General features: G+C 37.3%; 18 protein-coding genes across 18 annotated transcripts; 10 read left to right on the top strand and 8 right to left on the bottom strand.

Moving 5' to 3' along the window:
- Window positions 1–189: 189 nt before the first annotated feature.
- Window positions 190–1,503, top strand: RPT4 (proteasome regulatory particle base subunit RPT4; the record flags this gene model as incomplete). The annotated part of the gene is made up of 1 exon (NM_001183678.3): window positions 190–1,503. One exon carries the CDS (start codon window positions 190–192, stop codon window positions 1,501–1,503), a length of 1,314 nt encoding a protein of 437 aa, NP_014902.3.
- A 70-nt stretch (window positions 1,504–1,573) lies between these two features.
- HNT3 (DNA 5'-adenosine monophosphate hydrolase) lies at window positions 1,574–2,227 on the bottom strand (the record flags this gene model as incomplete). The annotated part of the gene is made up of 1 exon (NM_001183677.1): window positions 1,574–2,227. The coding sequence occupies one exon, from the start codon at window positions 2,225–2,227 to the stop codon at window positions 1,574–1,576; it is 654 nt and encodes a 217-aa protein (NP_014901.1).
- A 177-nt stretch (window positions 2,228–2,404) lies between these two features.
- CDC31 (centrin) lies at window positions 2,405–2,890 on the bottom strand (the record flags this gene model as incomplete). Its single annotated transcript, NM_001183676.3, has 1 exon — window positions 2,405–2,890. One exon carries the CDS (start codon window positions 2,888–2,890, stop codon window positions 2,405–2,407), a length of 486 nt encoding a protein of 161 aa, NP_014900.3.
- A 324-nt stretch (window positions 2,891–3,214) lies between these two features.
- TRE2 (putative zinc metalloprotease) lies at window positions 3,215–5,644 on the top strand (the record flags this gene model as incomplete). Its single annotated transcript, NM_001183675.2, has 1 exon — window positions 3,215–5,644. The coding sequence occupies one exon, from the start codon at window positions 3,215–3,217 to the stop codon at window positions 5,642–5,644; it is 2,430 nt and encodes an 809-aa protein (NP_014899.1).
- A 146-nt stretch (window positions 5,645–5,790) lies between these two features.
- Window positions 5,791–6,627, bottom strand: OSW1 (Osw1p; the record flags this gene model as incomplete). Its single annotated transcript, NM_001183674.3, has 1 exon — window positions 5,791–6,627. The coding sequence occupies one exon, from the start codon at window positions 6,625–6,627 to the stop codon at window positions 5,791–5,793; it is 837 nt and encodes a 278-aa protein (NP_014898.3).
- A 247-nt stretch (window positions 6,628–6,874) lies between these two features.
- Window positions 6,875–8,866, top strand: SEC63 (protein-transporting protein SEC63; the record flags this gene model as incomplete). Its single annotated transcript, NM_001183673.1, has 1 exon — window positions 6,875–8,866. The coding sequence occupies one exon, from the start codon at window positions 6,875–6,877 to the stop codon at window positions 8,864–8,866; it is 1,992 nt and encodes a 663-aa protein (NP_014897.1).
- Window positions 8,867–8,990: 124 nt separating this feature from the next.
- On the bottom strand, window positions 8,991–9,521 carry NAT5 (peptide alpha-N-acetyltransferase subunit NAT5; the record flags this gene model as incomplete). Its single annotated transcript, NM_001183672.3, has 1 exon — window positions 8,991–9,521. The coding sequence occupies one exon, from the start codon at window positions 9,519–9,521 to the stop codon at window positions 8,991–8,993; it is 531 nt and encodes a 176-aa protein (NP_014896.3).
- Window positions 9,522–9,694: 173 nt separating this feature from the next.
- TMA16 (Tma16p) lies at window positions 9,695–10,231 on the bottom strand (the record flags this gene model as incomplete). Its single annotated transcript, NM_001183671.1, has 1 exon — window positions 9,695–10,231. One exon carries the CDS (start codon window positions 10,229–10,231, stop codon window positions 9,695–9,697), a length of 537 nt encoding a protein of 178 aa, NP_014895.2.
- A 202-nt stretch (window positions 10,232–10,433) lies between these two features.
- On the top strand, window positions 10,434–11,348 carry TUM1 (thiosulfate sulfurtransferase; the record flags this gene model as incomplete). The annotated part of the gene is made up of 1 exon (NM_001183670.3): window positions 10,434–11,348. The coding sequence occupies one exon, from the start codon at window positions 10,434–10,436 to the stop codon at window positions 11,346–11,348; it is 915 nt and encodes a 304-aa protein (NP_014894.3).
- A 242-nt stretch (window positions 11,349–11,590) lies between these two features.
- Window positions 11,591–12,928, top strand: CLP1 (cleavage polyadenylation factor subunit CLP1; the record flags this gene model as incomplete). The annotated part of the gene is made up of 1 exon (NM_001183669.1): window positions 11,591–12,928. One exon carries the CDS (start codon window positions 11,591–11,593, stop codon window positions 12,926–12,928), a length of 1,338 nt encoding a protein of 445 aa, NP_014893.1.
- Window positions 12,929–13,166: 238 nt separating this feature from the next.
- Window positions 13,167–15,224, top strand: APC5 (anaphase promoting complex subunit 5; the record flags this gene model as incomplete). The annotated part of the gene is made up of 1 exon (NM_001183668.3): window positions 13,167–15,224. One exon carries the CDS (start codon window positions 13,167–13,169, stop codon window positions 15,222–15,224), a length of 2,058 nt encoding a protein of 685 aa, NP_014892.3.
- A 365-nt stretch (window positions 15,225–15,589) lies between these two features.
- On the bottom strand, window positions 15,590–16,222 carry SRL1 (Srl1p; the record flags this gene model as incomplete). Its single annotated transcript, NM_001183666.1, has 1 exon — window positions 15,590–16,222. One exon carries the CDS (start codon window positions 16,220–16,222, stop codon window positions 15,590–15,592), a length of 633 nt encoding a protein of 210 aa, NP_014890.1.
- An 882-nt stretch (window positions 16,223–17,104) lies between these two features.
- ENV9 (Env9p) lies at window positions 17,105–18,097 on the top strand (the record flags this gene model as incomplete). Its single annotated transcript, NM_001183665.3, has 1 exon — window positions 17,105–18,097. One exon carries the CDS (start codon window positions 17,105–17,107, stop codon window positions 18,095–18,097), a length of 993 nt encoding a protein of 330 aa, NP_014889.3.
- Window positions 18,098–18,565: 468 nt separating this feature from the next.
- Window positions 18,566–19,822, top strand: DGA1 (diacylglycerol O-acyltransferase; the record flags this gene model as incomplete). The annotated part of the gene is made up of 1 exon (NM_001183664.1): window positions 18,566–19,822. The coding sequence occupies one exon, from the start codon at window positions 18,566–18,568 to the stop codon at window positions 19,820–19,822; it is 1,257 nt and encodes a 418-aa protein (NP_014888.1).
- Window positions 19,823–20,029: 207 nt separating this feature from the next.
- On the bottom strand, window positions 20,030–21,367 carry ESA1 (NuA4 histone acetyltransferase complex catalytic subunit ESA1; the record flags this gene model as incomplete). The annotated part of the gene is made up of 1 exon (NM_001183663.3): window positions 20,030–21,367. The coding sequence occupies one exon, from the start codon at window positions 21,365–21,367 to the stop codon at window positions 20,030–20,032; it is 1,338 nt and encodes a 445-aa protein (NP_014887.3).
- A 289-nt stretch (window positions 21,368–21,656) lies between these two features.
- Window positions 21,657–23,687, top strand: PUS7 (pseudouridine synthase PUS7; the record flags this gene model as incomplete). The annotated part of the gene is made up of 1 exon (NM_001183662.1): window positions 21,657–23,687. The coding sequence occupies one exon, from the start codon at window positions 21,657–21,659 to the stop codon at window positions 23,685–23,687; it is 2,031 nt and encodes a 676-aa protein (NP_014886.1).
- Window positions 23,688–24,040: 353 nt separating this feature from the next.
- SSP2 (Ssp2p) lies at window positions 24,041–25,156 on the top strand (the record flags this gene model as incomplete). Its single annotated transcript, NM_001183661.3, has 1 exon — window positions 24,041–25,156. One exon carries the CDS (start codon window positions 24,041–24,043, stop codon window positions 25,154–25,156), a length of 1,116 nt encoding a protein of 371 aa, NP_014885.3.
- A 100-nt stretch (window positions 25,157–25,256) lies between these two features.
- Window positions 25,257–26,903, bottom strand: MET7 (tetrahydrofolate synthase; the record flags this gene model as incomplete). The annotated part of the gene is made up of 1 exon (NM_001183660.1): window positions 25,257–26,903. One exon carries the CDS (start codon window positions 26,901–26,903, stop codon window positions 25,257–25,259), a length of 1,647 nt encoding a protein of 548 aa, NP_014884.1.
- Between the last annotated feature and the right edge of the window lie 59 nt (window positions 26,904–26,962).

The raw sequence follows: 26,962 nt of genomic DNA, 5'->3' as shown, positions 1-26,962 counted from the left end.
CTTGATTGTTATATTTCAATATAGTGATGAGAAGTGAAAAATTTTGCGATAGGCGGGTGACCTTTCAAATAGTGGAATTTGCCACCGAAGGGAAAGGAAGCTTGAAATACCATAGTGAAGTAAATTAAATCTAGTACCTCGCACCGGTTCCAAAGATAACAGACGAAGCAAAGATATTAATAACTAAGAATGAGTGAAGAACAGGACCCTTTATTAGCAGGATTGGGGGAAACGTCCGGCGACAATCACACCCAACAGTCACACGAACAACAACCAGAACAACCACAGGAAACGGAAGAACATCATGAAGAGGAGCCTTCTAGAGTGGATCCTGAACAGGAGGCCCATAACAAGGCCTTGAATCAATTCAAGAGAAAGCTGCTAGAACACAGAAGGTATGATGATCAATTGAAGCAGCGCCGTCAAAATATACGAGATCTAGAGAAGTTATATGACAAGACTGAAAACGACATAAAAGCTTTGCAAAGTATTGGACAATTGATTGGCGAAGTCATGAAGGAATTATCTGAAGAGAAATATATAGTGAAGGCCTCTTCGGGCCCACGTTATATTGTCGGAGTTAGGAATTCGGTAGATCGCTCTAAATTAAAGAAAGGGGTGAGAGTCACCTTAGATATCACCACTTTGACTATAATGAGAATTTTGCCCAGAGAGACAGATCCACTGGTGTATAATATGACCAGTTTTGAACAAGGTGAAATCACTTTTGATGGTATTGGTGGTTTGACTGAGCAAATCAGAGAATTAAGGGAGGTTATAGAATTACCATTGAAGAACCCAGAAATTTTCCAGAGGGTCGGTATCAAACCTCCAAAGGGTGTGCTACTATATGGTCCCCCTGGTACTGGTAAAACTTTACTAGCGAAGGCAGTTGCTGCTACGATTGGAGCCAACTTCATTTTCTCTCCAGCGTCTGGTATTGTGGATAAATACATTGGTGAGTCTGCTCGTATTATTAGAGAAATGTTTGCATATGCAAAGGAACACGAACCTTGCATCATTTTTATGGATGAAGTGGATGCTATTGGTGGTAGAAGATTCAGTGAAGGTACTTCAGCAGACCGTGAAATTCAACGTACGTTGATGGAGTTGTTGACCCAGATGGATGGTTTTGATAATCTTGGACAGACTAAAATCATCATGGCTACGAATAGACCAGATACTTTAGATCCTGCTTTGTTGAGGCCCGGTAGACTAGACAGGAAAGTTGAAATCCCATTGCCAAATGAGGCCGGCAGATTAGAAATTTTCAAAATTCATACTGCAAAAGTCAAAAAAACAGGGGAATTTGACTTCGAGGCTGCTGTAAAAATGAGTGATGGTTTCAATGGTGCTGATATTCGTAACTGTGCAACTGAAGCAGGTTTTTTCGCCATAAGAGATGACCGTGATCACATCAACCCTGATGATTTAATGAAAGCCGTAAGAAAAGTAGCTGAAGTTAAGAAATTGGAAGGCACTATAGAATACCAAAAATTATGATGTTAAAAAGACATGTGTATGTATAGGTATGTGTATATCAGTAACAAAAAGAAATGCGAGAAAGCTTGCCTTATTTAAGCTCGAAATGGCTATTGAACTCTAGTTCTAAATGCTTTTTCAATAAGCTAAATTTATTACTAAAATTTCGCTGACAATAGCAGCAAAGTAAATCGTGTTCTTTCAGGTACGTAGTTTCAATTTCCTTGTCAGTGCCCAAATTTTTTCCGTTCAATGGTAAATCGTCCCAACTAATGAAGAATCCAGTATTAAATGAATTATAATGTTTTTTGTTCTTCAATCTTACCGAATGGAAATCTTTGGATATGACGTGTATATGTAAGTTGGCCATCGAAGGCACGCTGTGTATCCCAACTTGTACAAAATTTCTTACAAACTTGTTTTTGTCTTTTAATATGTCATCCCAGCAGGGGTCTTTGTCATCATCACTCTTCTTTATTCGGAACTTTTCTTGAAAATGCCTAAAGATGTGGTCAATCGCAGAATTAACGTATGATTCAAACTCATTCTTAAACTTAGCATCAATCACTTTAGTAGGATGACTTCTACTCAGCTGCATAGTTCGTGGTAGAATCAATAAATGGCACTCTGATTTAGGAAACGAGTCTCTAATTATGGACACTTTATCATCAAAGTATGTGACTGTATCATCGTTTACCGTTTCTGGGCTGGTAACGTAGTTTTTTAACGCATACCTCCATGACATTTTTCAGTGTTTTGTTTTATTGTCTTCTCTTATTGTTGCCCTGCAGGATTAGATTGGCTTTTTCACTTTTAAGTGCATCCTTGGGCAAGATGTAAGTTAAAACAGAAAACGAGAGACCCACGGGAGTATACTAATATAGTTACAAATCATTTTTATAGATTAAATATATAGTCATAATTAACTATCGGTGCAAATAGCTATAAATTCGTTTTCATTAATCTCGCCATCACCATCCAAATCAAACTCTTCAATCATCGCTCTCAGCTCTTCATCCGTCAAAGTTTCTCCTAATTCTTTAGCTACACGCCTCAAGTTTTTAATACTTATTTTCCCAGTATGGTCGTCATCAAATAATTGGAATGCCCTTTTTATTTCATCTAACGGATCTCTCTTCAATATTTTTTCCCCCATTACAATATAAAAATCATCATACTTCATCAAATGCCGCCCCTCACTATCATATTCATCTATTAAGTCAAGTATTTCTCTCTTGGGTAGCTCAAATCCCAGGGCCTTCATTGCTACTTTCAACTCGTGGTAATCGAGGAACCCATCATTGTTCATATCGAACAATGAAAACGCCTCATATATTTCTTGCTTTTGCTCCTCCAATAACTCGCTATTAAGTGGACCAGACTGTAGCGATGACCTGTTCTTACTCATACTGTATGATTTATTTCCGTTTCTTCTTTGGTTCACTTCCTTTCTCGTTTAATAAATCTCTTCCATACTTACTAATTAGGATTCTTCTTTTTTTCTCTCTATTTCGCAATAGTTAAGCCTCCAAAACTCTTGGAAATTTAGTAGATAAAATTACGGCATCAGGCAAGAACTAGTTAAGCAAGTACTTCCTGCATCATTAAAGTTGTTCTTTTCCTAAACGCCTCTCAATACTAGAGAAATACATCAAGCTTTGGGTTATTTGAAATCTGTAACTAATTTGCAAACCAAGATAATACCCCCGGGTATTGAGATCAAGTAATTTTAATGAGGAGCAGTTATCAACCAGTGTCAACTACAAACTTTGAACATGAAAATGCTATACCTACTGCGTCGTCGTCCCATAATCTGTTGATGAGCCAGCGTTTTGATGATTCTCCTCCTAGTTCTAACGACAACAGTATAGAAACTAATATAACGCCTCCACCTGAACCACCTTCTTATGAATTTGATATAGAGGACCCTCACGATGATCTTCACAAAAGAACACATCTACAGAGGGTTTCAATTGGGTTTCAGGAAAAAATTTTGGAACCCTTAATGGAAAACATCATTCATCCACTCTTACAAATATCAAAATTCGTTCCAGACAAAGCTGACTATTACTTAAGTAAAATCGGAAATCCCTTTATACTTCGAAGGTTCTTTTACATCATTTTCATGTCATTTATTGCATATTATGTCTTGTCAAGTGGCTACTTATTCAACGAAAAGGCATCAGGATCTAAAGGGATGTTTTCTCAACACGATATACTTTTTGAATATGCCAAAAAATCCGTGGATTTGGCAAAGTTTGAGAGAGATTTGGAATATATTAGTAGCATGCCTCATGGATCCGGAACGAAGGGTGATGCAGCTATTTATCGATACATTCAGGAATCTTTTGACAACAATGGGTTGAAATTGGTTAAAGAAATGGGATACTCAGTTTATTCTAATTATCCAGGCAATGTATCAATTTCATATTATGATAACAAGAATGAAAAGCATGATCTAGAACTTTCTAAAGAAAATTTCAATCCGTTGAGTTCTAACGGGAAATTATCCAAAGTGAGCTTGATTTATGGAGGCAAAGGTACAACATACGATTTACAACATTTAAAAGATTCGAAAACGATAGAAGATGGGAAGGACTATGTGCTTTTACTGCAATATGATAAATTAGTGAGTCAGCAAGTACTAATTGCTGAGAAATTCGGAGCTAAAGCTGTAATCTTCATATCTGAGCCATATGGTGAGAATATAGACGTTGTTCAATCTAAGCCTGTAGGATTGCCCCAATATTCGACTGGTGATGCATCAGGATTGAATTGGGATGGTTCTCCTGTAGAAGAAAAGGATCATAAATTTTGGCGTCAAACTCATATTCCAACTATCCCAATCTCCACGAGACAAGGAAAAGAGCTACTATCGCGTTTATCTTCAGGAGGAGTAACGGTTGATGATGGTAATAGTGATCGTAGTAACAGTGGGAAAATGGGAGACGTATTGATCGATGTAGATCTGCAAACTAATGTTAGGGAAAAGCATTTTATTCCTAATATTGTTGGTAAAATTGAAGGGAGAGAACAATCAGACAAAGCTATAATAATTGCTGCATCGAGAAATTCCATCAATTTTGGAACTACTTATCCCAATTTTGGTACAGCTGCATTATTATCTATAGTTCAATTATTCCAAGAGGTGAAATATAAGTTTGGTTGGAAACCTTTGAGAAATATCTATTTCATCTCATTCGGTGGTACCGAATTTAATTATGCTGGATCTTCGGAGCTGGTTGAGCAAAGGCTAACGCCATTAAAAGACGAAATTTATTCTTTGATTGATATTAGTCAACTGGGTATACCCTTTGCCGAAAAATATGAGAACGGTAAAACTAGAGGAGAATTAAGCATTGAGACACATCCCTTATTGAAGAAGTTTTTCAATAGAAACGCGCATGGAAACTTTGATATATCTGTGGATAATGTACAGCACTATGGTGACTGGACTCCATTTCTGGCAAATGGAATTCCTGTATCTGTAATATCTTCTGATTCTACGAGAAACCGTGACACCCCAACTGAAACATCTGAGGATAAATTTGAACGTGTTGAGAAGATTCTGGAAGACGAACAGAACCAACAATCTGTCAAGGATTTGCTAGTATATCTTTTACATATTAGTATGGAATTGATTGATGACCCGCTACTTCATTTTGACATAATAAGCTATGTTGAAGATATCGATGAAAGATTGCAAAGGTTAGAGCAAGCATACCCTGAAAAACTAAACTTCACATCAATAATCAAAGGTTTGTTATTTTGGAAGAAAATCGGTAGCGAATGGGCGTCATGGACTCAAGGTTGGGAGAACATAGTATGGTCGCATGGGGATGGTATAGAGCCCTCCTTACTTTCAATTAATAGGTGGACATGGAATAAAAAATTGACTAATATTGGTAGAAGAACATGCTCTCCGGCGGGTCTACCTAATAGATCATTTTATAAGAACGTTTTGTTCGGACCAACATTGATACAGGAGGATAAATCTAAAAATGGTGGAAATGTAGATTTCTGGACATTTCCAGGAGTGATGGATGCGATTTACGATGATGACTGGAAGAGGGCTCAAGAACAAATTGACCTTATTGGCAAAGTACTCCATCAGTCTGCTGCATTGTTTGTCGAAGAGACTAATGACATCGGGTATAAATAAATTGAACTGAAAGAATACATATTGTAAGTATAAGGAAGTATGTTAATAAAATTTTTTCTTTAATTATGTAATACATGGCATGCAAGCATTTCTTCTTTTTGGGATGCTTTTCCTCTTAGTATCCTATGTTTGTATATATCTTTTTGTTAAATGACACGAGAGAAGGAGACAATAGGATAATTTTGAAATTTCTGTATCACAATCGTATCTAGTTTCTTCTCTACACCTTTGTTTTGACGCGATGTTTCCTCTTCAAAAAGCTTCCCAAGCAACTTAGATTTTCCAATCTCCTGATTATTTCGTTTTTCTTTAGAAGATTTTTTAGAATGCCTGTGCAAAGAGTGATAATCTTTAACTCTCAGGGAATGGTCGTCACAAAATCTGATATATACCGAAGAGACTTCTTCTTCTACATCCTCTTCAAGAACACTAGGCCTAGTCTGCATCTTATTACTCCTACCCCCTAATTTGTCACTTCTTATAGTATTTTTATCGTGAAATATTATTTTAACATCAGCATGGTTTGCTGTGACTTTCTTGATCTTTCTAACGGTTTCTGCGCACTGTTGGTGTTCAACTTTGTGGATGCTTCCGTCTTTTCTCTTTAAATTATTGCCAAAAATTTCATTGTGATAGAACCTTAGGGCATATTTTCTTTTGCTTAATTTTAAACGAGACAAATTGTTCCTTTGCAGTACATATACCCTTGGTGATTCTTGGCAACCCTTGGGAAACCTTGCAATCAGTAGTGGTTTCTTTTTGGAACTTCCTGGACATAGTCCAGACGGTTCATTTATCATGTCCTCAATGTGTATTTCGGAGAGGGGGCTCAAGTTCCAGCGAGTATTATATTGGTGAATGTGAAGTTTGTGGACATGCCACCTCCTCTTTAATTTCCGGCCACTGAACAGTTGACACAGTCGAAAATATAGGTAAAAAAAATGACCAGATTTGGACTTTCTCGGTGAAGGTGGTGCTCTCATGCTTCTTTTCTATTTTGAGTTATTAACGTCTTAGCTTTATAATGTCACAATCTGACTTCATTACTGACACAATCGCTCTTATAACGCGAATTGGTCACTCGTTACGGAAAGGCGTTTTCTGAAAAATTTGTCTTGAACACGTCGAAGATCACTGAACGAATAAAAGATGCGACTGGAACAATAGTCAGTTATAATTGACCAAAGAAGGCCTTCGCAACAAAATAAATATACTGCATATTACAGCACAATGCCTACAAATTACGAGTATGATGAGGCTAGTGAGACGTGGCCGTCCTTCATTTTAACGGGGCTCTTGATGGTCGTCGGGCCTATGACACTGCTTCAAATATACCAAATTTTTTTTGGGGCCAATGCTGAAGATGGGAATTCAGGGAAGAGTAAGGAGTTTAATGAGGAAGTTTTCAAGAACTTGAATGAAGAATACACCAGTGATGAAATCAAACAATTTAGAAGGAAGTTTGATAAAAATAGTAATAAGAAGTCCAAAATATGGAGCAGGAGAAATATTATAATTATTGTGGGTTGGATCTTAGTTGCAATTCTTCTGCAAAGGATTAATAGTAATGACGCGATTAAAGACGCTGCTACAAAATTATTTGATCCTTATGAAATCCTTGGTATCTCTACTAGTGCTTCCGATAGAGACATCAAATCTGCTTATAGAAAATTATCTGTTAAATTTCATCCAGATAAATTAGCAAAGGGCCTAACACCTGATGAGAAAAGTGTGATGGAAGAAACTTATGTTCAGATTACGAAGGCTTACGAATCCCTTACTGACGAATTGGTTAGGCAAAACTATTTGAAATACGGTCATCCAGATGGCCCACAATCTACTTCACATGGTATCGCTCTACCAAGATTTTTGGTAGATGGAAGTGCATCTCCATTATTAGTGGTTTGTTATGTTGCGCTACTAGGTTTAATCTTGCCATATTTTGTTAGTAGATGGTGGGCAAGAACACAATCGTATACTAAGAAGGGAATACATAATGTGACGGCTTCTAATTTTGTTAGTAACTTAGTCAATTACAAGCCATCTGAGATTGTCACCACAGATTTGATCTTACACTGGTTATCATTTGCTCATGAATTTAAACAATTCTTCCCGGATTTGCAACCAACGGATTTTGAAAAACTTTTGCAAGATCATATTAACCGCAGAGATAGTGGTAAACTTAACAATGCGAAATTTAGAATAGTGGCCAAATGTCACTCTTTGTTACACGGTTTATTGGATATTGCTTGTGGATTCAGAAATTTAGATATTGCATTGGGTGCAATCAATACTTTCAAGTGTATTGTTCAGGCTGTACCATTAACACCAAACTGTCAAATCCTTCAATTGCCGAACGTAGATAAAGAGCACTTTATTACCAAAACCGGAGATATTCATACATTAGGTAAATTGTTTACTTTAGAAGATGCCAAGATTGGTGAGGTTCTTGGAATAAAGGATCAAGCAAAGTTAAACGAAACTTTGAGAGTTGCATCGCATATTCCAAATCTAAAGATCATCAAGGCAGACTTCCTTGTCCCAGGTGAGAACCAAGTAACACCATCATCTACCCCATACATTTCTTTGAAAGTACTGGTTCGTTCTGCTAAACAGCCATTGATACCAACTAGCTTAATTCCTGAAGAAAATTTAACAGAACCTCAAGATTTTGAATCTCAAAGAGATCCATTTGCTATGATGAGTAAACAGCCACTCGTCCCATATTCCTTTGCACCATTTTTCCCTACAAAGAGACGTGGGAGTTGGTGCTGTCTGGTAAGTTCTCAAAAAGATGGTAAAATACTTCAAACGCCAATTATCATTGAAAAGCTATCTTACAAGAACTTGAACGATGACAAAGATTTCTTTGATAAGAGGATAAAAATGGATTTAACCAAACACGAAAAATTCGATATAAATGATTGGGAAATCGGGACCATAAAAATTCCATTAGGTCAGCCTGCACCTGAAACTGTTGGTGATTTCTTTTTTAGAGTAATCGTTAAATCCACAGATTATTTCACTACAGATTTGGATATTACCATGAATATGAAAGTTCGTGATTCTCCTGCAGTGGAACAAGTAGAGGTGTATTCTGAGGAGGATGATGAGTACTCTACTGATGACGACGAAACCGAAAGTGATGATGAAAGTGATGCTAGCGATTATACTGATATCGATACGGATACAGAAGCTGAAGATGATGAATCACCAGAATAGATATAAGTGATTAGTATAGTTTTTCATTTTAGCTCTTAGACGTATATATTTCATCTTTATAAAAATAGATACATGTGTATACAAAGCAAAACCAAAAAAAAAAAAAAAATTTTTCAGCCATCTGTTAAGAAATGTGTTTTTTCAATAAGATAGCATCTTGTTCGTCGCCATTTACACCTTTTATGAAATTGTTGACAGTTTCGCCCACTTGTTCGAAGCCATGAGCTATAAACCATTGCTTTGTAAGATCATCCACTGCTGGTAAATAGACAAACACGTTATGTTGATGACATTCTGAGCATTTGTCTTCTGCAAACTTCAGTAATTTTGAACCGATGGATTTGTGCCTATAATTAGGCAACACGCCCAAAAATTCGATTTGAATGCCCTTGAGAGATAGTTCGTTTTGTTTTTTAGGAACTAATTTAGCAACCAAACCACCCACTGGTATTTCACTGTAATAAGCCATCTGTGTGAAATGTACATCCTTCTTCGAAGATGGCTTTTTATTTTTTGCAACTAAGCTATCCTCAGCGAATAATGCACTGAAGAAGGCATCTTGATATAAGTTTGGTACTGTCACATGAGCTAGTTTGGTTAGCATGCCCAAATTGTTAGCGTAAACATTGTCTAATGTGCATATATCACGGCCCATATTTCGCACTACTCCCTTCAATTGTCTTTGCCAATTTGTTTGTTACGGATTAATTTGTGAAAAAGCTTCGCTAATAATATCAATTTTCTTTTTTTTCTTTGCTTTTTCTACTATAATATACATAAAATTATATAAAGAGCATATAAACCATAAAGATTCCTCTGCGACACTTCTTATTCATTTCCTCCAACGACTTGTTCACCTTTATCATTAATTCTGATCAATCTTAGAGTATTCAAAAGGCCAAAAGTGCCATTCCAGTTTCTTAGAAATTCCATATTCTTCGCATCACTCAAGTCTGGACAGAGAAACCCCGCCTTAAATTCTTTTAACTCTTGATCCCTCCTTTGTTGCAGTAGCACTTGTCTATTGCTTGGTGGCCTGTTTGACCTCCTCTTCTTCTTGAGTTCGTCTAATTCCGTATCATCTCTTTCAATAAAACTTTGAATAAACTCTCTTGTGTGGGCGTGATCAAATATTGGTTGCCCTTTGAATGTATCAGAGTTAACTACATCCTGCATAAATTTTACCCGAGCTAGTTCGTGGACTCTTTTGTCTTGATGAAGCTTCTTTTTGGCTGCGATTTTATCTTCACGCATAGTAGCCCTGACCAGCTTTTCATACTTTCTACCCTTCGGATGAACCGTGATATTTTTCCCTTTCTTGGATAAGTTCTTTTGCAACTTAGATAAAGATTTAGTAACCGGCATGATTAGTTTGTCGTGGTAAGTCCTGTTCCGATACTTTTCTTCTTAGAAAGTACCTTTAAAGAGCTCATCTCTCATCTCGTCTATTAAACCATTTTAAAATTTTCGCTCGGGATGTTCAGCTGTGTACAATAATACAGCGTAAGTGCATTCAAACAATGAGGACAAAAGCATAAAGTTGTGAAGAAAATTGCCCATACATTCAATGCCATTATTTGATCTTATTTCTCCAAAAGCGTTTGTTAAGTTAGTGGCCAGTGAGAAGGTTCATAGAATCGTTCCAGTTGATGCAACATGGTACCTACCCAGTTGGAAGCTTGATAATAAAGTGGATTTCTTGACCAAACCACGTATACCAAACTCCATTTTCTTTGATATTGATGCAATCAGTGACAAAAAATCGCCCTATCCACATATGTTCCCTACAAAGAAGGTTTTTGACGACGCTATGAGTAATTTAGGAGTTCAAAAAGATGATATATTAGTGGTTTACGATCGTGTTGGTAACTTTAGCTCCCCTAGATGTGCTTGGACATTAGGAGTGATGGGACATCCTAAGGTGTACTTACTAAATAATTTCAACCAGTACAGAGAGTTTAAGTACCCTCTAGATTCCTCTAAGGTGGCAGCGTTTTCACCCTATCCAAAGAGTCATTATGAGTCCTCAGAAAGTTTCCAAGACAAGGAGATTGTAGACTATGAGGAAATGTTCCAATTGGTAAAGAGTGGGGAACTGGCTAAGAAATTCAATGCTTTCGATGCAAGGTCGCTCGGTAGATTCGAAGGTACAGAACCAGAGCCTCGTTCCGACATTCCATCGGGGCATATTCCAGGTACCCAACCATTACCATATGGAAGTTTACTTGATCCGGAGACCAAAACGTACCCAGAAGCTGGGGAGGCGATACACGCTACTTTGGAAAAGGCATTGAAAGACTTTCATTGCACTTTGGACCCAAGTAAACCAACTATTTGCTCTTGTGGAACTGGCGTTTCAGGAGTCATTATCAAGACAGCATTGGAGCTAGCAGGAGTTCCCAATGTTAGATTATATGATGGATCCTGGACCGAGTGGGTCTTGAAATCCGGGCCCGAGTGGATTGCTGAAAACAGAGATTAATAAGAGAAATATATTCTTGACAAGTCGATTTATTTAGCTACATATATTAATTATCTATCTACTTACTTAAAGGGCGATCTCCCTTTCTTTGTCTTATTTGTGCTCTTCATTGTTATTGCCCGGTAAAATAGAAAATAACAGCAAAAAATAAGACTGCTGGCAAAAATGAGCAGAGACCTTTCTATCGAGGGAAAAGAACAAACTATTAATTCTTTTCGAAATTCCAACACGATTAAACCATCATGGCAAGTCTACCTGGTATTGATGAGCATACTACCTCTGAAGAATTGATAACTGGTGATAACGAATGGCACAAGTTGGTTATTCCCAAGGGCAGTGATTGGCAAATTGATCTTAAAGCAGAGGGAAAACTGATAGTCAAGGTAAACTCGGGCATAGTTGAGATATTTGGCACCGAGTTGGCAGTAGATGATGAGTACACTTTTCAGAACTGGAAGTTTCCCATATACGCTGTCGAAGAAACAGAATTATTATGGAAATGTCCTGATTTAACTACGAATACAATAACTGTCAAGCCTAACCATACTATGAAATATATTTATAATCTACACTTCATGTTGGAGAAGATACGAATGTCTAACTTTGAAGGCCCTCGAGTGGTGATTGTTGGTGGTTCGCAAACCGGGAAGACTTCCCTATCGAGGACACTATGTTCTTACGCTTTGAAATTCAACGCTTACCAACCACTATACATCAATCTTGACCCTCAACAGCCCATTTTTACTGTTCCTGGATGCATATCTGCCACCCCAATATCAGATATACTTGATGCACAACTACCCACTTGGGGTCAGAGTCTCACTAGTGGTGCCACACTACTACATAATAAGCAGCCAATGGTGAAAAATTTTGGCCTGGAAAGGATTAATGAGAACAAAGATCTATACCTTGAGTGTATAAGCCAGTTAGGTCAAGTAGTAGGTCAAAGGTTACATTTGGATCCTCAAGTCAGGAGATCAGGGTGCATTGTCGATACGCCATCAATATCACAACTGGATGAAAATTTGGCTGAACTGCACCATATCATTGAGAAACTCAATGTTAACATTATGCTAGTACTATGTTCTGAAACGGATCCTCTTTGGGAGAAAGTAAAAAAGACATTTGGTCCAGAATTGGGAAATAATAATATTTTTTTCATTCCTAAATTGGATGGTGTATCCGCAGTTGATGATGTATACAAAAGATCCTTGCAGAGGACATCCATAAGAGAGTACTTTTACGGCTCTCTTGATACAGCCTTGAGTCCTTATGCTATTGGTGTTGATTATGAGGATTTAACTATTTGGAAACCTAGCAATGTTTTCGATAACGAGGTCGGTAGGGTGGAACTGTTCCCCGTCACTATAACTCCAAGTAACCTACAGCACGCTATTATAGCCATAACGTTCGCAGAAAGAAGGGCAGATCAGGCAACAGTAATAAAATCGCCTATTTTAGGATTCGCTTTGATTACAGAAGTTAATGAAAAAAGGCGTAAATTAAGGGTTTTACTACCTGTCCCAGGCCGACTTCCCAGCAAGGCGATGATTCTAACTTCATATAGATATTTAGAGTAAGTAAAATTATCTGTTCAAGAGCCTTATATCAAATCCATACAAATATCGTACTGTACTGTCGAAGTATTGTTTGGGTGATTTTTATTTTTAATTTTTCCAACGCTTATATATTAACAATATTGCCAATTTGTGTCTTTGACATTATTTGCGCTAGCTAAAAAACTGCTGCAGTTTCATCGAGGAATATAAAAAACGACGAGAGTTAAAAGGAAAAGGCAAATCAAAACTGATCAGAAAAATGAGTAAGTATGGTCCATTGGGTATTACTAACTTTATTACTCCGTACGATCTATGCATATTAATCCTAATACATGCTCACTGCTCACAAGATAATGGCATATCAGTGCCAACAGCAGTATTTCTTCGGTTAATATCCCCTACTAGACCTTCACTAGAATGGAATCCTCTGCTCAAGGATAATAGTAATTTAAGATCTTCATCTATTGTTCCTCCTCCTGTACTTCCTATTCTAGATAATATAATAAGGATACTGTTAGATGACAAGGATGGTAACAAAATAGCTCTGACATTAATGGGCTATTTGGAAGCAATTAATGGACTGGATTCAATCAACAGACTAATGATGGATTTAGAAAAGAACTGTTTGGTTAATAATTACAGGTCAATGAAAATGCGTACAACATCAACAAGAAGACAAATGACAAGAGCGAGTTTTTTAGGAACATTTTTGTCAACTTGTATACGCAAGTATCAAATTGGTGATTTTGAAATGAGGGAGACAATCTGGATTAATCTACAAAATTTCAAAACTGTATTTAAGCATACTCCGCTATGGCTACGATTTAAAGATAACGTTCATATTCAAAAGGTAAAAAACTGTCTTCTGGCTAACGACGAGATCTCGGTGGAGGATCAACAGATGGTGGAATTTTTCCAACACTTCAATAATGGTAATGACGCTGATTCAAAAACAATGAACGAAGAAAATTATGGGACATTGATTTCCATCCAACATTTACAATCAATAGTTAATCGACAAATTGTGAATTGGTTAGATAATACAGAATTTAATCTGATGGGTCAAGAAGAAACTAGTTCCACATATGAAGAACAAAGCGGACTAGTTTTTGATTTGCTAGATACGCTTTCATTGAACGATGCCACAAAATTCCCTTTGATTTTTATATTAAAGTATCTCGAAGCTATAAAAGAGAACAGTTATCAAACCGCACTAGATTCTCTACATAACTATTTTGATTACAAGTCCACGGGCAATTCTCAAAATTACTTCCATATCTCCTTGTTGTCCCTTGCCACCTTCCACTCAAGTTTCAATGAGTGTGATGCAGCGATAAATTCTTTTGAGGAAGCCACGAGAATCGCAAGGGAAAATAAAGATATGGAAACGTTGAATTTGATAATGATATGGATAATAAACTTCATAGAGGTGCACCCGGAATATGCAAACAGATTTTATATCACAGTAGAACAAATAATAAAATATCTGAAAAATAGTTCAGATGTAGAAGATGCCAATATTTTCAGTAACGCCTACAAGTTTGAAACATTGTTATCTATGGTCAAAGAATCGAAAACTGCTGAAGTTTCTAGTTCACTTCTGAAATTCATGGCTATCACTTTGCAGAACGTGCCTTCTCAAAACTTTGATCTTTTCCAAAGTCTTGTTAGCTATGAAGTAAAATTTTGGAAAGAACTGGGATACGAATCCATATCCGATGTATATGAGAAATTCCTGTCTAAAACATCCTCTTCCTCTTTAAGGAACTACGACTCTTCTATTATCAACCAAGATATAAAGGTAGCTTTCAAGGCACTTGAAGAAGACGATTTTTTAAAAGTAAAACAATACCTTTTGAAATCAGAATCACTGGAACTAGACTACGACCAAAAAATAAATTTGAAATATTTAAGAGTGAAGTATCTCGTTAAAATAGGTGACTATGACCTAAGCATGCGATTAATCAACCAATATGTCAAGGAGTGCTGTGAAGAAGTGGCGGATTCGAACTGGAGATTCAAATTTGAAATTGAAAGTATCAATGTTTTACTTTTAAGTGACGTAGGGATAAGAAGTTTGCCGAAGATAATAAAATTAATCGACGAATACAAAGAGATAGGAAATCCTTTGCGATGTGTAATATTATTGCTTAAATTATGTGAAGTTTTGATTCAGGTAGGGAAGAGTATGGAGGCAGAGTGCTTGATCAGCTGTAACCTATCAACCATTCTAGAATTCCCATTTGTAAGGAAGAAGACAGATGAGCTTTTGGAATCTCTTAGTGTTGAAGAGGATAGGGATGTTCAGATGACTTGACAATAACTATATAAAGCAAATAAATTAAATAAGCATAATAAACTGTAACTCTCTAACGGGTGCAAGTATAAGCACAACACCTCAATCATTTGTGAGCAAAGAAAATGATTTATAGCTGCACTTAGAAAATAAAGCAAATTAGGTGAAGTGTCTTTTTATTTTATTTTTTTTTTTCTATTAACAAACAAATGTCCATGTATATATATATAAACGAGAGAAAAATGATAGTGAAAAATAAATACCAGTTGGAACTTAAACTGATGTATTTAGGTAGCAGAAGGATAGAGTTACAGAAGGTGAAATTGTCAATACAGATACAAAAAAGAAACAAAAAGAACTTAAAAGGACACGTTTGAACTCATAATTCACCAACTGGTCGAATTAGTAATCGAAGTGGTGTTGTACCATTGTACGTTACCTGGAGAGGTAGTGGTAACAGAAGGTGCACCGGTGACAGTAACGTATTGTGTAGTCGTATTTGGGGTGACTGTAACGTACTGGGTAACGGGCTCATTGGTGACAGTGACAAACTTTGTGATTGGGACGCAACCATTGGAAGTTGAAGCCTGTTCAAAGGACTTGACCTTTGCATCTTTGTTGTTTGAATCTTCGTCACTGACACTTGCTGCAGTAGATGATGGAGACAAAGTAGTGGAGTCATGAAGGGTTAGCAGCAAAGTGGACGTGATAGTCGAGGTGGAGGTAATTTCATGGGTGGATTCTGGGGTTACAGATCCAGAGGCCGAAGAGGTGGACAAGGAGGAGGAGGCCGCATTGGTAATGGTGGCTGAAGTTGAGGTGAACCAGCTCGTGGAGTAGACCGTTGAGGTGACAAAAAAGGTAGTGGTGTCGTCGGCGTACGATATGGTAGTCTCTTGGGGCACCAAGGAGTAGCTGGGCGCTAAAGTGGTAGTTGTAGAAACAGTATTGTTTGAATAAATCGCTGACACAGAACTTGCGAAGGTTAAAAGAGCGAAAAAGACAACGGATTGAAGCATTTTTTTATTTTTGGTTGATAAAGAACGACTAAGGTGAGAGTGAAAGTGATGTGATTTTTAATTATGTAGTGTAATTGAAACAATAAAAAAAAAACAAGGGAATGGACGAGACCTATTAATGGGTACTATGGCTCAAATAGCAAAAAAAATTTGTAAAATGGGTAAAAAAATGAGAGAAATACGCGAGAAACCTCTTGGTTGGATGTTGTGCTAAACTAGTTGCTTAAACGCTTGCAAAACTTTTTTATAGATAAAATATGCCAAGTGAAAAGAAAAGGAAGCAGAAGAGAAAAACTTAGAAAGGTAGAGGTAAGAAAGAATAAACCAAAATGTAAGCTAGGTGAGGGAAATATTTTGGAGCTTAAATATCTCGAACGACACTCACTCTCGTCAGAAAAATCTGTCGAGTAACTCAGACCACCTCCGATAGCATACCTTGTTTAGTTTCATAATCGGCAGAGACGTCATTCCTGCACAGAACGCCAAAATTCGTGGCCCCCGCGGTACCTGAATCAGGGCCAAGAATTTTGGCGTTTCGTGTTGTTGACATATTCCGAAAAAGGTATTGAGCCACAGGTCTTTCGCGTCTTCTAAGCCCCAAGATAAAGAAAATGCCGCCCTGCTTAATCACTGTTTTTTTTTGGAAAACCCTGAAGTATAGAAGTAGGGCATTGAAAGAAAAGATATGCGGGTAAGATATGAAAAAATTGAGGAAATGAGACCCAAGTGTACATGGGTATATATAAACAAATCATTATGGTGCATGATGCATCACTTACAATGCACACACACTATTGTCTTTGTAGAAACGGGGAAGACAATGGTTGTAGGCCTGATTGGTATTAGAGGCATCCGCAGTACGAGACATACGCCAAAGGCAGAATGTTAGACCCACGAATATTGCCATACTACGACCCGGCTGTGGAGAGGAAGATTGCTGTAGTAACAGGCGGAAATACGGGTATTGGGTGGTATACTGTCTTGCATTTGTATTTGCATGGGTTTGTCGTTTATATTTGTGGGAGAAACTCTCACAAGATTTCGAAAGCAATCCAGGAGATACTGGCAGAAGCAAAGAAGAGGTGCCATGAAGATGACGACGGTTCAAGCCCAGGCGCGGGCCCAGGTCCAAGCATTCAGCGTCTAGGGTCACTGCACTATATCCATTTGGATTTGACAGACTTAAAATGTGTGGAGAGAGCGGCACTTAAAATTCTCAAGCTGGAAGACCACATAGACGTGCTTGTTAACAATGCAGGGATTATGGCGGTGCCCTTAGAAATGACGAAGGACGGATTTGAAGTGCAATTGCAGACTAACTACATTTCGCACTTCATCTTCACGATGAGATTATTGCCTTTACTGCGCCATTGTCGTGGCAGGATCATTTCCCTGTCCTCGATAGGCCATCATCTAGAGTTCATGTACTGGAAACTGAGCAAGACGTGGGATTACAAACCTAATATGCTTTTCACATGGTTTAGGTACGCGATGAGTAAAACCGCGCTAATCCAATGCACGAAGATGTTGGCCATCAAATACCCTGACGTTCTTTGTCTCTCCGTTCATCCGGGTCTGGTGATGAACACAAACTTATTCAGTTATTGGACAAGGTTACCCATCGTCGGTATTTTCTTTTGGCTGTTGTTCCAGGTCGTAGGGTTCTTTTTCGGCGTATCGAACGAACAAGGTTCACTAGCTTCTTTGAAGTGTGCATTGGACCCGAATTTATCTGTCGAAAAAGATAACGGGAAGTACTTCACCACGGGGGGTAAAGAATCTAAATCGAGCTACGTTTCTAACAATGTCGACGAAGCGGCATCGACTTGGATCTGGACCGTTCATCAACTAAGAGACCGTGGTTTCGATATATAACAAGACGGAAAGATTGAAAGAGTAGATAGATGTACATTTTATTTAAATATTAGTTAGTCGTTATTGTAACTGGTAATCAGAGCAAGAAGTTTTTCTGTACTTTGTTCTCTGCAGGCAACTAAGTTACGGGCCGACAAAGGCTTATGATGTGCGTTTTTTATTCAATTGATAGATTCAGTCAGCATTGACGTAATGGGAAGGCTAGAAAAAGAGAAGACTGAATTTGGAAACTTATTCCTCAAAGCAGACCAGTACTTCCACCGCATTTCTGTACTTAACCAAGCACGACAGTGGTCTATCAGGCTTGGATCTTTCACTACACTTCCGCCAAAGTTTTTTTTTTTTCCTGTTTATCCCAGATCACGTTTGTTCCATTAAGGAGGTTTACTATCATCTCATTTCCATTTACACATACACTTACATATACATAAGGAAACGCAGAGGCATACAGTTTGAACAGTCACATAAATGTCAGGAACATTCAATGATATAAGAAGAAGGAAGAAGGAAGAAGGAAGCCCTACAGCCGGTATTACCGAAAGGCATGAGAATAAGTCTTTGTCAAGCATCGATAAAAGAGAACAGACTCTCAAACCACAACTAGAGTCATGCTGTCCATTGGCGACCCCTTTTGAAAGAAGGTTACAAACTCTGGCTGTAGCATGGCACACTTCTTCATTTGTACTCTTCTCCATATTTACGTTATTTGCAATCTCGACACCAGCACTGTGGGTTCTTGCTATTCCATATATGATTTATTTTTTTTTCGATAGGTCTCCTGCAACTGGCGAAGTGGTAAATCGATACTCTCTTCGATTTCGTTCATTGCCCATTTGGAAGTGGTATTGTGATTATTTCCCTATAAGTTTGATTAAAACTGTCAATTTAAAACCAACTTTTACGCTTTCAAAAAATAAGAGAGTTAACGAAAAAAATTACAAGATTAGATTGTGGCCAACTAAGTATTCCATTAATCTCAAAAGCAACTCTACTATTGACTATCGCAACCAGGAATGTACAGGGCCAACGTACTTATTTGGTTACCATCCACACGGCATAGGAGCACTTGGTGCGTTTGGAGCGTTTGCAACAGAAGGTTGTAACTATTCCAAGATTTTCCCAGGTATTCCTATTTCTCTGATGACACTGGTCACACAATTTCATATCCCATTGTATAGAGACTACTTATTGGCGTTAGGTATTTCTTCAGTATCTCGGAAAAACGCTTTAAGGACTCTAAGCAAAAATCAGTCGATCTGCATTGTTGTTGGTGGCGCTAGGGAATCTTTATTAAGTTCAACAAATGGTACACAACTGATTTTAAACAAAAGAAAGGGTTTTATTAAACTGGCCATTCAAACGGGGAATATTAACCTAGTGCCTGTGTTTGCATTTGGAGAGGTGGACTGTTATAATGTTCTGAGCACAAAAAAAGATTCAGTCCTGGGTAAAATGCAACTATGGTTCAAAGAAAACTTTGGTTTTACCATTCCCATTTTCTACGCAAGAGGATTATTCAATTACGATTTCGGTTTGTTGCCATTTAGAGCGCCTATCAATGTTGTTGTTGGAAGGCCTATATACGTTGAAAAGAAAATAACAAATCCGCCAGATGATGTTGTTAATCATTTCCATGATTTGTATATTGCGGAGTTGAAAAGACTATATTACGAAAATAGAGAAAAATATGGGGTACCGGATGCAGAATTGAAGATAGTTGGGTAATAATGAATTCATTGGAAAACACAAAATATGTTAGAATAAATAAGGATTTTTTAGTGTTTGGGCTGTATATCTTAAGTAAGAGTATTAACTTACAGGAATACTGGAGTTCTCGTTGAATATTAGTGATTGTTTTACGTAAATTTCATTTATTTAAAGCTTTTACATTAGAAGTTGTTTGAATGTAAGTTTAGGAAAGCACTACATAGCTTACCAGGCAAAGCGTAACTGAGAGGCAGTAAATACCGGTGGTTTCCATATGAGTCTATTAGGGTCTATTGTCCTTCTCTTTTTGGCTTTAAGTCGATTGTACCTATCTAAAATATCTTCATTCAGGAAAATAATATGCTGACCCTTGTAATATCGCAGGATATTCAGTGTCTTTGCTGTGTGTAATATATCTGTAGTGGTCATCGAAGTCATGGAGCTTATTTCGTCTATAGTAATTTCCTTCTGGTGTTCCACTAATAGCGTTATGAGAGTGTCCGACCAATAGGCTCTATAGGATAAGAGACCCAAATCAGACAAAGGTTTCTCGGGAGAACCAACTTTGTTTTCCTTTTTCGACAATTCATACGAAAATTCAATCAATAACTTACCATATCCCATCCTTTGGTATTGTGGTAGTGTTAAGATACATGCAACATTGTAACCATCCGCGGATTCTTTTTCCTTGGAAAAATATCCCACCAGATGGTGACCCAACTCATCTCGTCTCGTCATGCAATAAAACAAAAACGGATCAACGTCATAGTATAATGTTTTGTGATCTAGGAAAAGTTTGGAAAGTAAACACAAGTTTCGACACCAAGTCCTTTGCTTTCTACCATCGATTTCAAAGAATGAAACATAATCGTCTCTGTAGATTTCATTTCCTGGCGGATGTCTTAATGTACATTTCTTCCTGTAGCGTTCGTATTGTTTCTTAGATCCAAAATACTGCAACGTGAAATCGTCGATATATATAAAATCTTCATCAGTTAATTCAATAGGATATGGAGAAAAGTACCATGGTTCTATTTCATATTTCCCCATAATGATTCGATTGAGATTTCTAACTCGAGCCACCTCATGTGGATTTTGTGTCATAGAGCCGGAGGTTCTAAGCTTTTTTATCTCATCCTCGTGTGATATGTTCTCATCTTTTATTCCCTGTACATTTAGATTATCTAAGTCCATAACATCCGTATTTTCTCTTGAGAAACCATCTACACCATCTTGCAGAGAGTCTTGTGGCGTTTCACTAGTATTTGTTGCCTTCTTCTTTTTTTGTTTCTTATTATCTTCATCAGTAGCCTTTAGTTTCGGATATAGTACTTCTTTATCCAGGTTTATTCTGTCAGTGGTAATCCACTCATCTAAACGCTTGTTGTAATTAACATAGTGAACATAGAATTTTGGTGGTGCTTTTCTTGTGTTTATGGATAAAATTTCAGCTAATCGTTCTTCATCATTTTTTTGGACCCAGCATTGACATTTGATAATAATATCATCTACTGAGTTTATCTTTTTGGCAATACCAGGTTCTTCTTTTCCGTCATGGGACATCGATGATTTCTTGCAGTATTTCCGAGAATGGTAGCACAGGAAGCGTCTAAAGAATGGTAAAGCTCTTTTCTATTCTCCTTTGATTACTATAATAATATACACCTTTTAGCAATATTCGTTTTGCATTTGCTCCGCCGGAAGCCGTTTTCATCTTTTCAACGGGCGGGTAGTAATTTGGAAAATTTTCCATCATTATAATAATGATGAAATAGTCAATAGGTACAGCTCATCGATTAATTATAATCACGTTGTTCCTTCCCAAGGAAAAAAGCAATATCTGTTGCATGCCATGTCTGACTCCTCAGAAGCCACTGTAAAGAGACCCCTTGATGCTCACGTAGGACCTTCCGAAAATGCTGCAAAGAAGTTGAAAATTGAGCAACGTACTCAGGCAGATGGTATTCACGAAGCAGATGTCGGTATTACTTTGTTCTTATCTCCAGAATTGCCAGGATTTAGAGGCCAAATTAAGCAGCGTTATACTGACTTTTTGGTCAACGAAATAGATCAAGAAGGTAAGGTCATTCACTTAACTGATAAAGGATTTAAAATGCCAAAGAAACCACAACGCTCTAAAGAAGAGGTCAATGCAGAAAAGGAGTCTGAAGCAGCTAGAAGACAAGAATTCAACGTCGACCCCGAATTAAGAAATCAATTGGTGGAGATATTTGGTGAGGAAGATGTATTGAAAATAGAATCCGTTTATCGCACGGCTAATAAAATGGAAACGGCAAAAAATTTCGAAGATAAATCTGTTAGAACTAAAATTCACCAACTGTTACGTGAGGCATTTAAAAATGAATTAGAATCTGTGACTACTGATACTAACACTTTTAAGATTGCAAGATCAAATAGAAATTCAAGAACCAATAAACAAGAGAAAATTAACCAAACCAGGGACGCTAACGGTGTAGAAAATTGGGGATATGGTCCCAGTAAAGATTTTATTCACTTCACTCTACATAAAGAAAATAAGGATACTATGGAAGCTGTCAATGTTATAACAAAGTTGTTAAGAGTTCCAAGCCGTGTAATTAGATATGCAGGTACTAAGGATCGTAGAGCAGTAACGTGCCAAAGGGTTTCGATTTCAAAGATTGGTTTGGATAGACTAAATGCTTTAAATAGGACTTTAAAAGGAATGATTATCGGAAATTACAATTTTTCGGATGCAAGTTTGAATCTGGGAGACTTGAAGGGAAATGAGTTCGTTGTTGTTATTAGAGATGTTACCACCGGCAATAGTGAGGTATCACTGGAAGAAATTGTGTCTAACGGCTGTAAGTCTTTATCAGAAAATGGGTTTATCAATTATTTTGGTATGCAGAGATTCGGTACATTCAGTATTTCTACGCACACAATTGGTAGAGAATTGCTCCTTTCAAACTGGAAGAAGGCTGCTGAGTTGATTTTATCTGACCAGGATAACGTGCTTCCTAAATCTAAGGAAGCTAGGAAGATTTGGGCAGAAACTAAGGACGCGGCTTTAGCATTGAAGCAGATGCCAAGACAGTGTCTCGCAGAAAATGCGTTACTATATTCTTTATCTAATCAAAGAAAAGAAGAAGATGGAACTTATTCTGAGAACGCTTATTATACTGCTATTATGAAAATTCCCAGAAATTTGAGAACTATGTATGTACATGCCTACCAAAGTTACGTCTGGAATTCTATTGCTAGTAAGCGGATAGAACTACATGGTTTGAAGTTAGTTGTAGGTGACCTTGTCATTGATACTAGTGAAAAGTCACCACTAATTTCTGGGATTGACGATGAAGACTTTGATGAAGATGTCCGTGAAGCTCAGTTCATTCGTGCAAAAGCAGTAACTCAAGAGGATATCGACTCAGTTAAGTATACCATGGAAGATGTCGTGTTACCATCGCCGGGTTTTGATGTGCTTTATCCTTCCAACGAAGAATTGAAGCAACTGTATGTGGATATATTGAAAGCAGATAATATGGACCCATTTAATATGAGAAGAAAAGTTCGCGATTTTTCATTGGCTGGCTCTTATAGAACTGTTATTCAAAAGCCAAAGAGTTTAGAGTATAGAATAATTCACTATGATGATCCTTCTCAACAATTGGTGAACACTGATTTGGACATCCTGAATAACACCAGAGCAAAAGAAAGCGGCCAGAAGTATATGAAAGCCAAGTTGGACAGATATATGCCAGATAAAGGCGGTGAGAAGACTGCGGTGGTGTTAAAATTTCAATTAGGAACCTCCGCATATGCCACCATGGCATTACGTGAACTCATGAAGCTTGAGACTTCTCGCCGTGGCGACATGTGTGATGTTAAGGAGAATATCTAAGGTTATACGAGGTGCAATATTCATGTATATTAGTTTACTTTTTTTGTCGGAAGCTCTTTCCCTCATACACTATTGTTGTGTCCGTGTCGTGTCACTTCAGGCGTCGGTAAATATGTATCTGCGCATCGCACACAAAGATAAAGCCTTTTTAAATATAAACAACACCTTCTAGATATATCTTATCAAAGGATACAACCACGTTTCTCAACAAGAAGGACCTAATAGAGGAAAATTATTATACTGTAGCTATCAATATTTTATAAACAAAAAGACAGATATATTCTCGCGTATTGAAGTCGGGAATCCAACGAAGGTAAAATAATAATAAAATACGAAGCATTTAATCCGGTCAAATGTACAAGAACTATTATTCAAACACAGAAGTTTATAAAAAGCATAAAGACTCTGGAAGTTTGAGGAAGAAAGCTTTGAGATCGAGAAGATCATCTTTTTTTTCATTTTTCAATGACTCGTCTAGTTCGAATGGAAACGAATTCATAGGTTTTAGACGATTTGCAAAAGCATATCTGTTTGGTCGTGAGATAGGTTCATGTGGTACAGATTCATATACACCAGTTGGGGCAAATGTAAACAAAAGACGTTTAAAAAAAGAAGATAAAAACGATCAACAGCTTTGGAAAAGGCAGCACCATTCACAGGGTTGTTTTTTTCCCATAGATGATGACAGTAATAAGCAAACAGAAGCAGCCGTCAACAAATTTTATGAGAATGGAGAATACGTTAATCAGGATTTAATTTTCAAGGGAAAAGTATATTCAGAAGAATCAGAGGTTGTTGATGAGAAAACGGCAGGTTCTCAGAATCCCGCTCTTCTCAAAACAAGATCAATTTCATTAAACGATATACCGCGCGGCACAGGCATCTCTAGTGTATTGTCTCAAGTACGCGGAGGTTCCTTAGAAAGAATTATTGTCTATAGGTACGATACTCCGGAACGTTCTTTGCATAAAGTTGATCTTTTCTTCTTAAATTACGAGGGAGCTCAATCTTTTATGAGATACGCAAAAACAAATATTTTTAAAGTTAATGGAGTTCAATTAAAACCAGAATGGATATTCCTCGAGAGCACATATGAAAACATAATGAAAGAGCAATCTGTCAACAGAATAATAGAAGAGGAAAAGTTCATATCAAGATGTTTGATAGTGAAAAAAAGCTCGACAACAGCAATGCCTAACAAATCAAATCTGAATAAAGGGCAAACTTTAGAAAACATTGATATTCAAGAATTAGAAAAAGATTTTCAGAATTTTGGAGAGGTTCTAGAAATTACGCCTATTGTATCAAGAAAATTATGCGTATCTATATTCTTTTACGATATTTCCAGTGCTATGAGAGCTATGGAAGAATACGAACAAAAGGGCTCATATCTATATAATAAATATTTTAAAACATGGACAATATGGTACGGGAAAGATATTACAGACCAGCCTTGCATTGACTTGTAGTACGAATTTTTAAGTTGATAACTAAATTACTCTTCAACAAATAAATAAATGCAAATGAAGTCCATTATGTACGATTTTTAAAGTGCAAGTTACTTTCAAATTACTTTACATCTATTCTATCAAAAACGACCAATAATCCGCCAACAAGATGTAATGAACCAGTTACAAATATATCAGCAGGTTCATCGTATAGCGTTTCAATCAATTCATTTGCTTCCTCTATACTAGCCGTTACATGCGTTTTAGCACGATTATCGTCTATTTTGTTCCAATTCTTGACTAATGACTCCTGGACTTTCAATTTTTCTACATCTTCTTGAGAAGTGTTCATGGAAACGAGGTCAGCGCTGTATGAGCCTGATTTCCAAGTGACATTAGTAGTAAATATCACATCATCGAACGTTATTTCTGGCGAAACAGATGAGTACAGGTTATTCACAAGAGCGTTGGCATCTCTGCTTTGTTGGTTGAAGAGCAAGATCTTCTTTCTCTTCGACAATCGAACCATATCTCTGAACCATGTTGATGCAGCTACCATACTATCTTTGGTGTGAGCACCATCAATGTACCAAACGTTTTTTCCCTTTTCTAGTACTTGACATCTGCCTTCCCACTTAGTATTTTGTAGACCGATTATGAATTTTTCTGGAATCGATGCATTCGAACTGCATTTGATCTTCTCCTCCAATATATTGGACGTATGCAAGATCTCAGAAGCCAGCATAACGGCAAGGGAGGCGTTACTTTTTTGAAACTCGCCAGCAATTCCAAGCTTGACATTTTCCAACTGTTTAAATGGGGGTACTTCTGTTAGCGTTGTTTTGCGCTCCTCAGCTCTTTCTTTCAATATTGTTAATCCCTGAGGAGGTTGTTTCTCAACGGTGAATGCTGGTGCTCCAGATTTGAAAATTCCTCCCTTATTCCAAGCAATTTCTTCAATAGTATCACCAAGCATGAAAGTATGGTCTATTCCTAATAGTGTAACACCGCAGACAATTGGCTTTTCAATTATATTAGTGCTATCCAATTCACCTCCGACGCCGACTTCGTAGACACAGCTTTTGCAGTCCTCTTGTATAAAAGTGTGAAATGAAAGCAATGTGAGGAACTTGAAATAGCCAGGCTTACTTCCCGGGATCATGTGCGGGAATTTATCCAAAGAAGAGGTTGTACTATCTAGACGGTCCCAAACCTCAAAGAAGTACTTCGCAAATTTTTCTTCAGAAATTGGCTCCCCATTTATTCTTATTCTTTCTCTCACTGACTTAAGATGTGGAGACGTATATAGCCCGATACGTGGTAATTGTTCTTTATATTGTCCTAGAATTGATGAAGTAAATGCGGCAGTAGAACCTTTACCTTTTGTTCCAGTGATATGAACAATATTTAATTTATTGAAATCCGATGCAGAGTAACCAATTCTTCGAGACCATTCATGCATTTCCAATAATGTCATAGTGTTTTTACGATCACCAGTTTGACGGATAGCCATGATGTTGGCATAATTGGACTGCAAAGAGTTTAGCGCAGTAACAGCGTCTCGATAAGTTTTTCCAACCATCCTTAATGGATTTTTGATTATCATCAAGTCGAAGAGAAATTTTATATACACGAAGGTGAACCTTAAGAGTGCGTTTGTTTTCCATCTTTCTGGATGGCTAAATCGGTCATGGTTCAATATGATTTTTTTCAAATTCATCCGAAACGAAGTAATCAAATTAGGGTAATTTTTTTTTCCTTTATGCATAATAAAGCAATGTTCTTCAGTGAGCTTCAGAAATAAGACAATTAAAGCGACAGATAATA

The sequence above is a fragment of the Saccharomyces cerevisiae genome, chromosome XV (assembly GCF_000146045.2).
Source record: "Saccharomyces cerevisiae S288C chromosome XV, complete sequence".
NCBI classification, from domain to species: Eukaryota; Fungi; Ascomycota; class Saccharomycetes; order Saccharomycetales; family Saccharomycetaceae; genus Saccharomyces; species Saccharomyces cerevisiae.
Note: the sequence above shows the minus strand (reverse complement) of the source record. Positions and strands in the feature narration are given on the sequence as shown.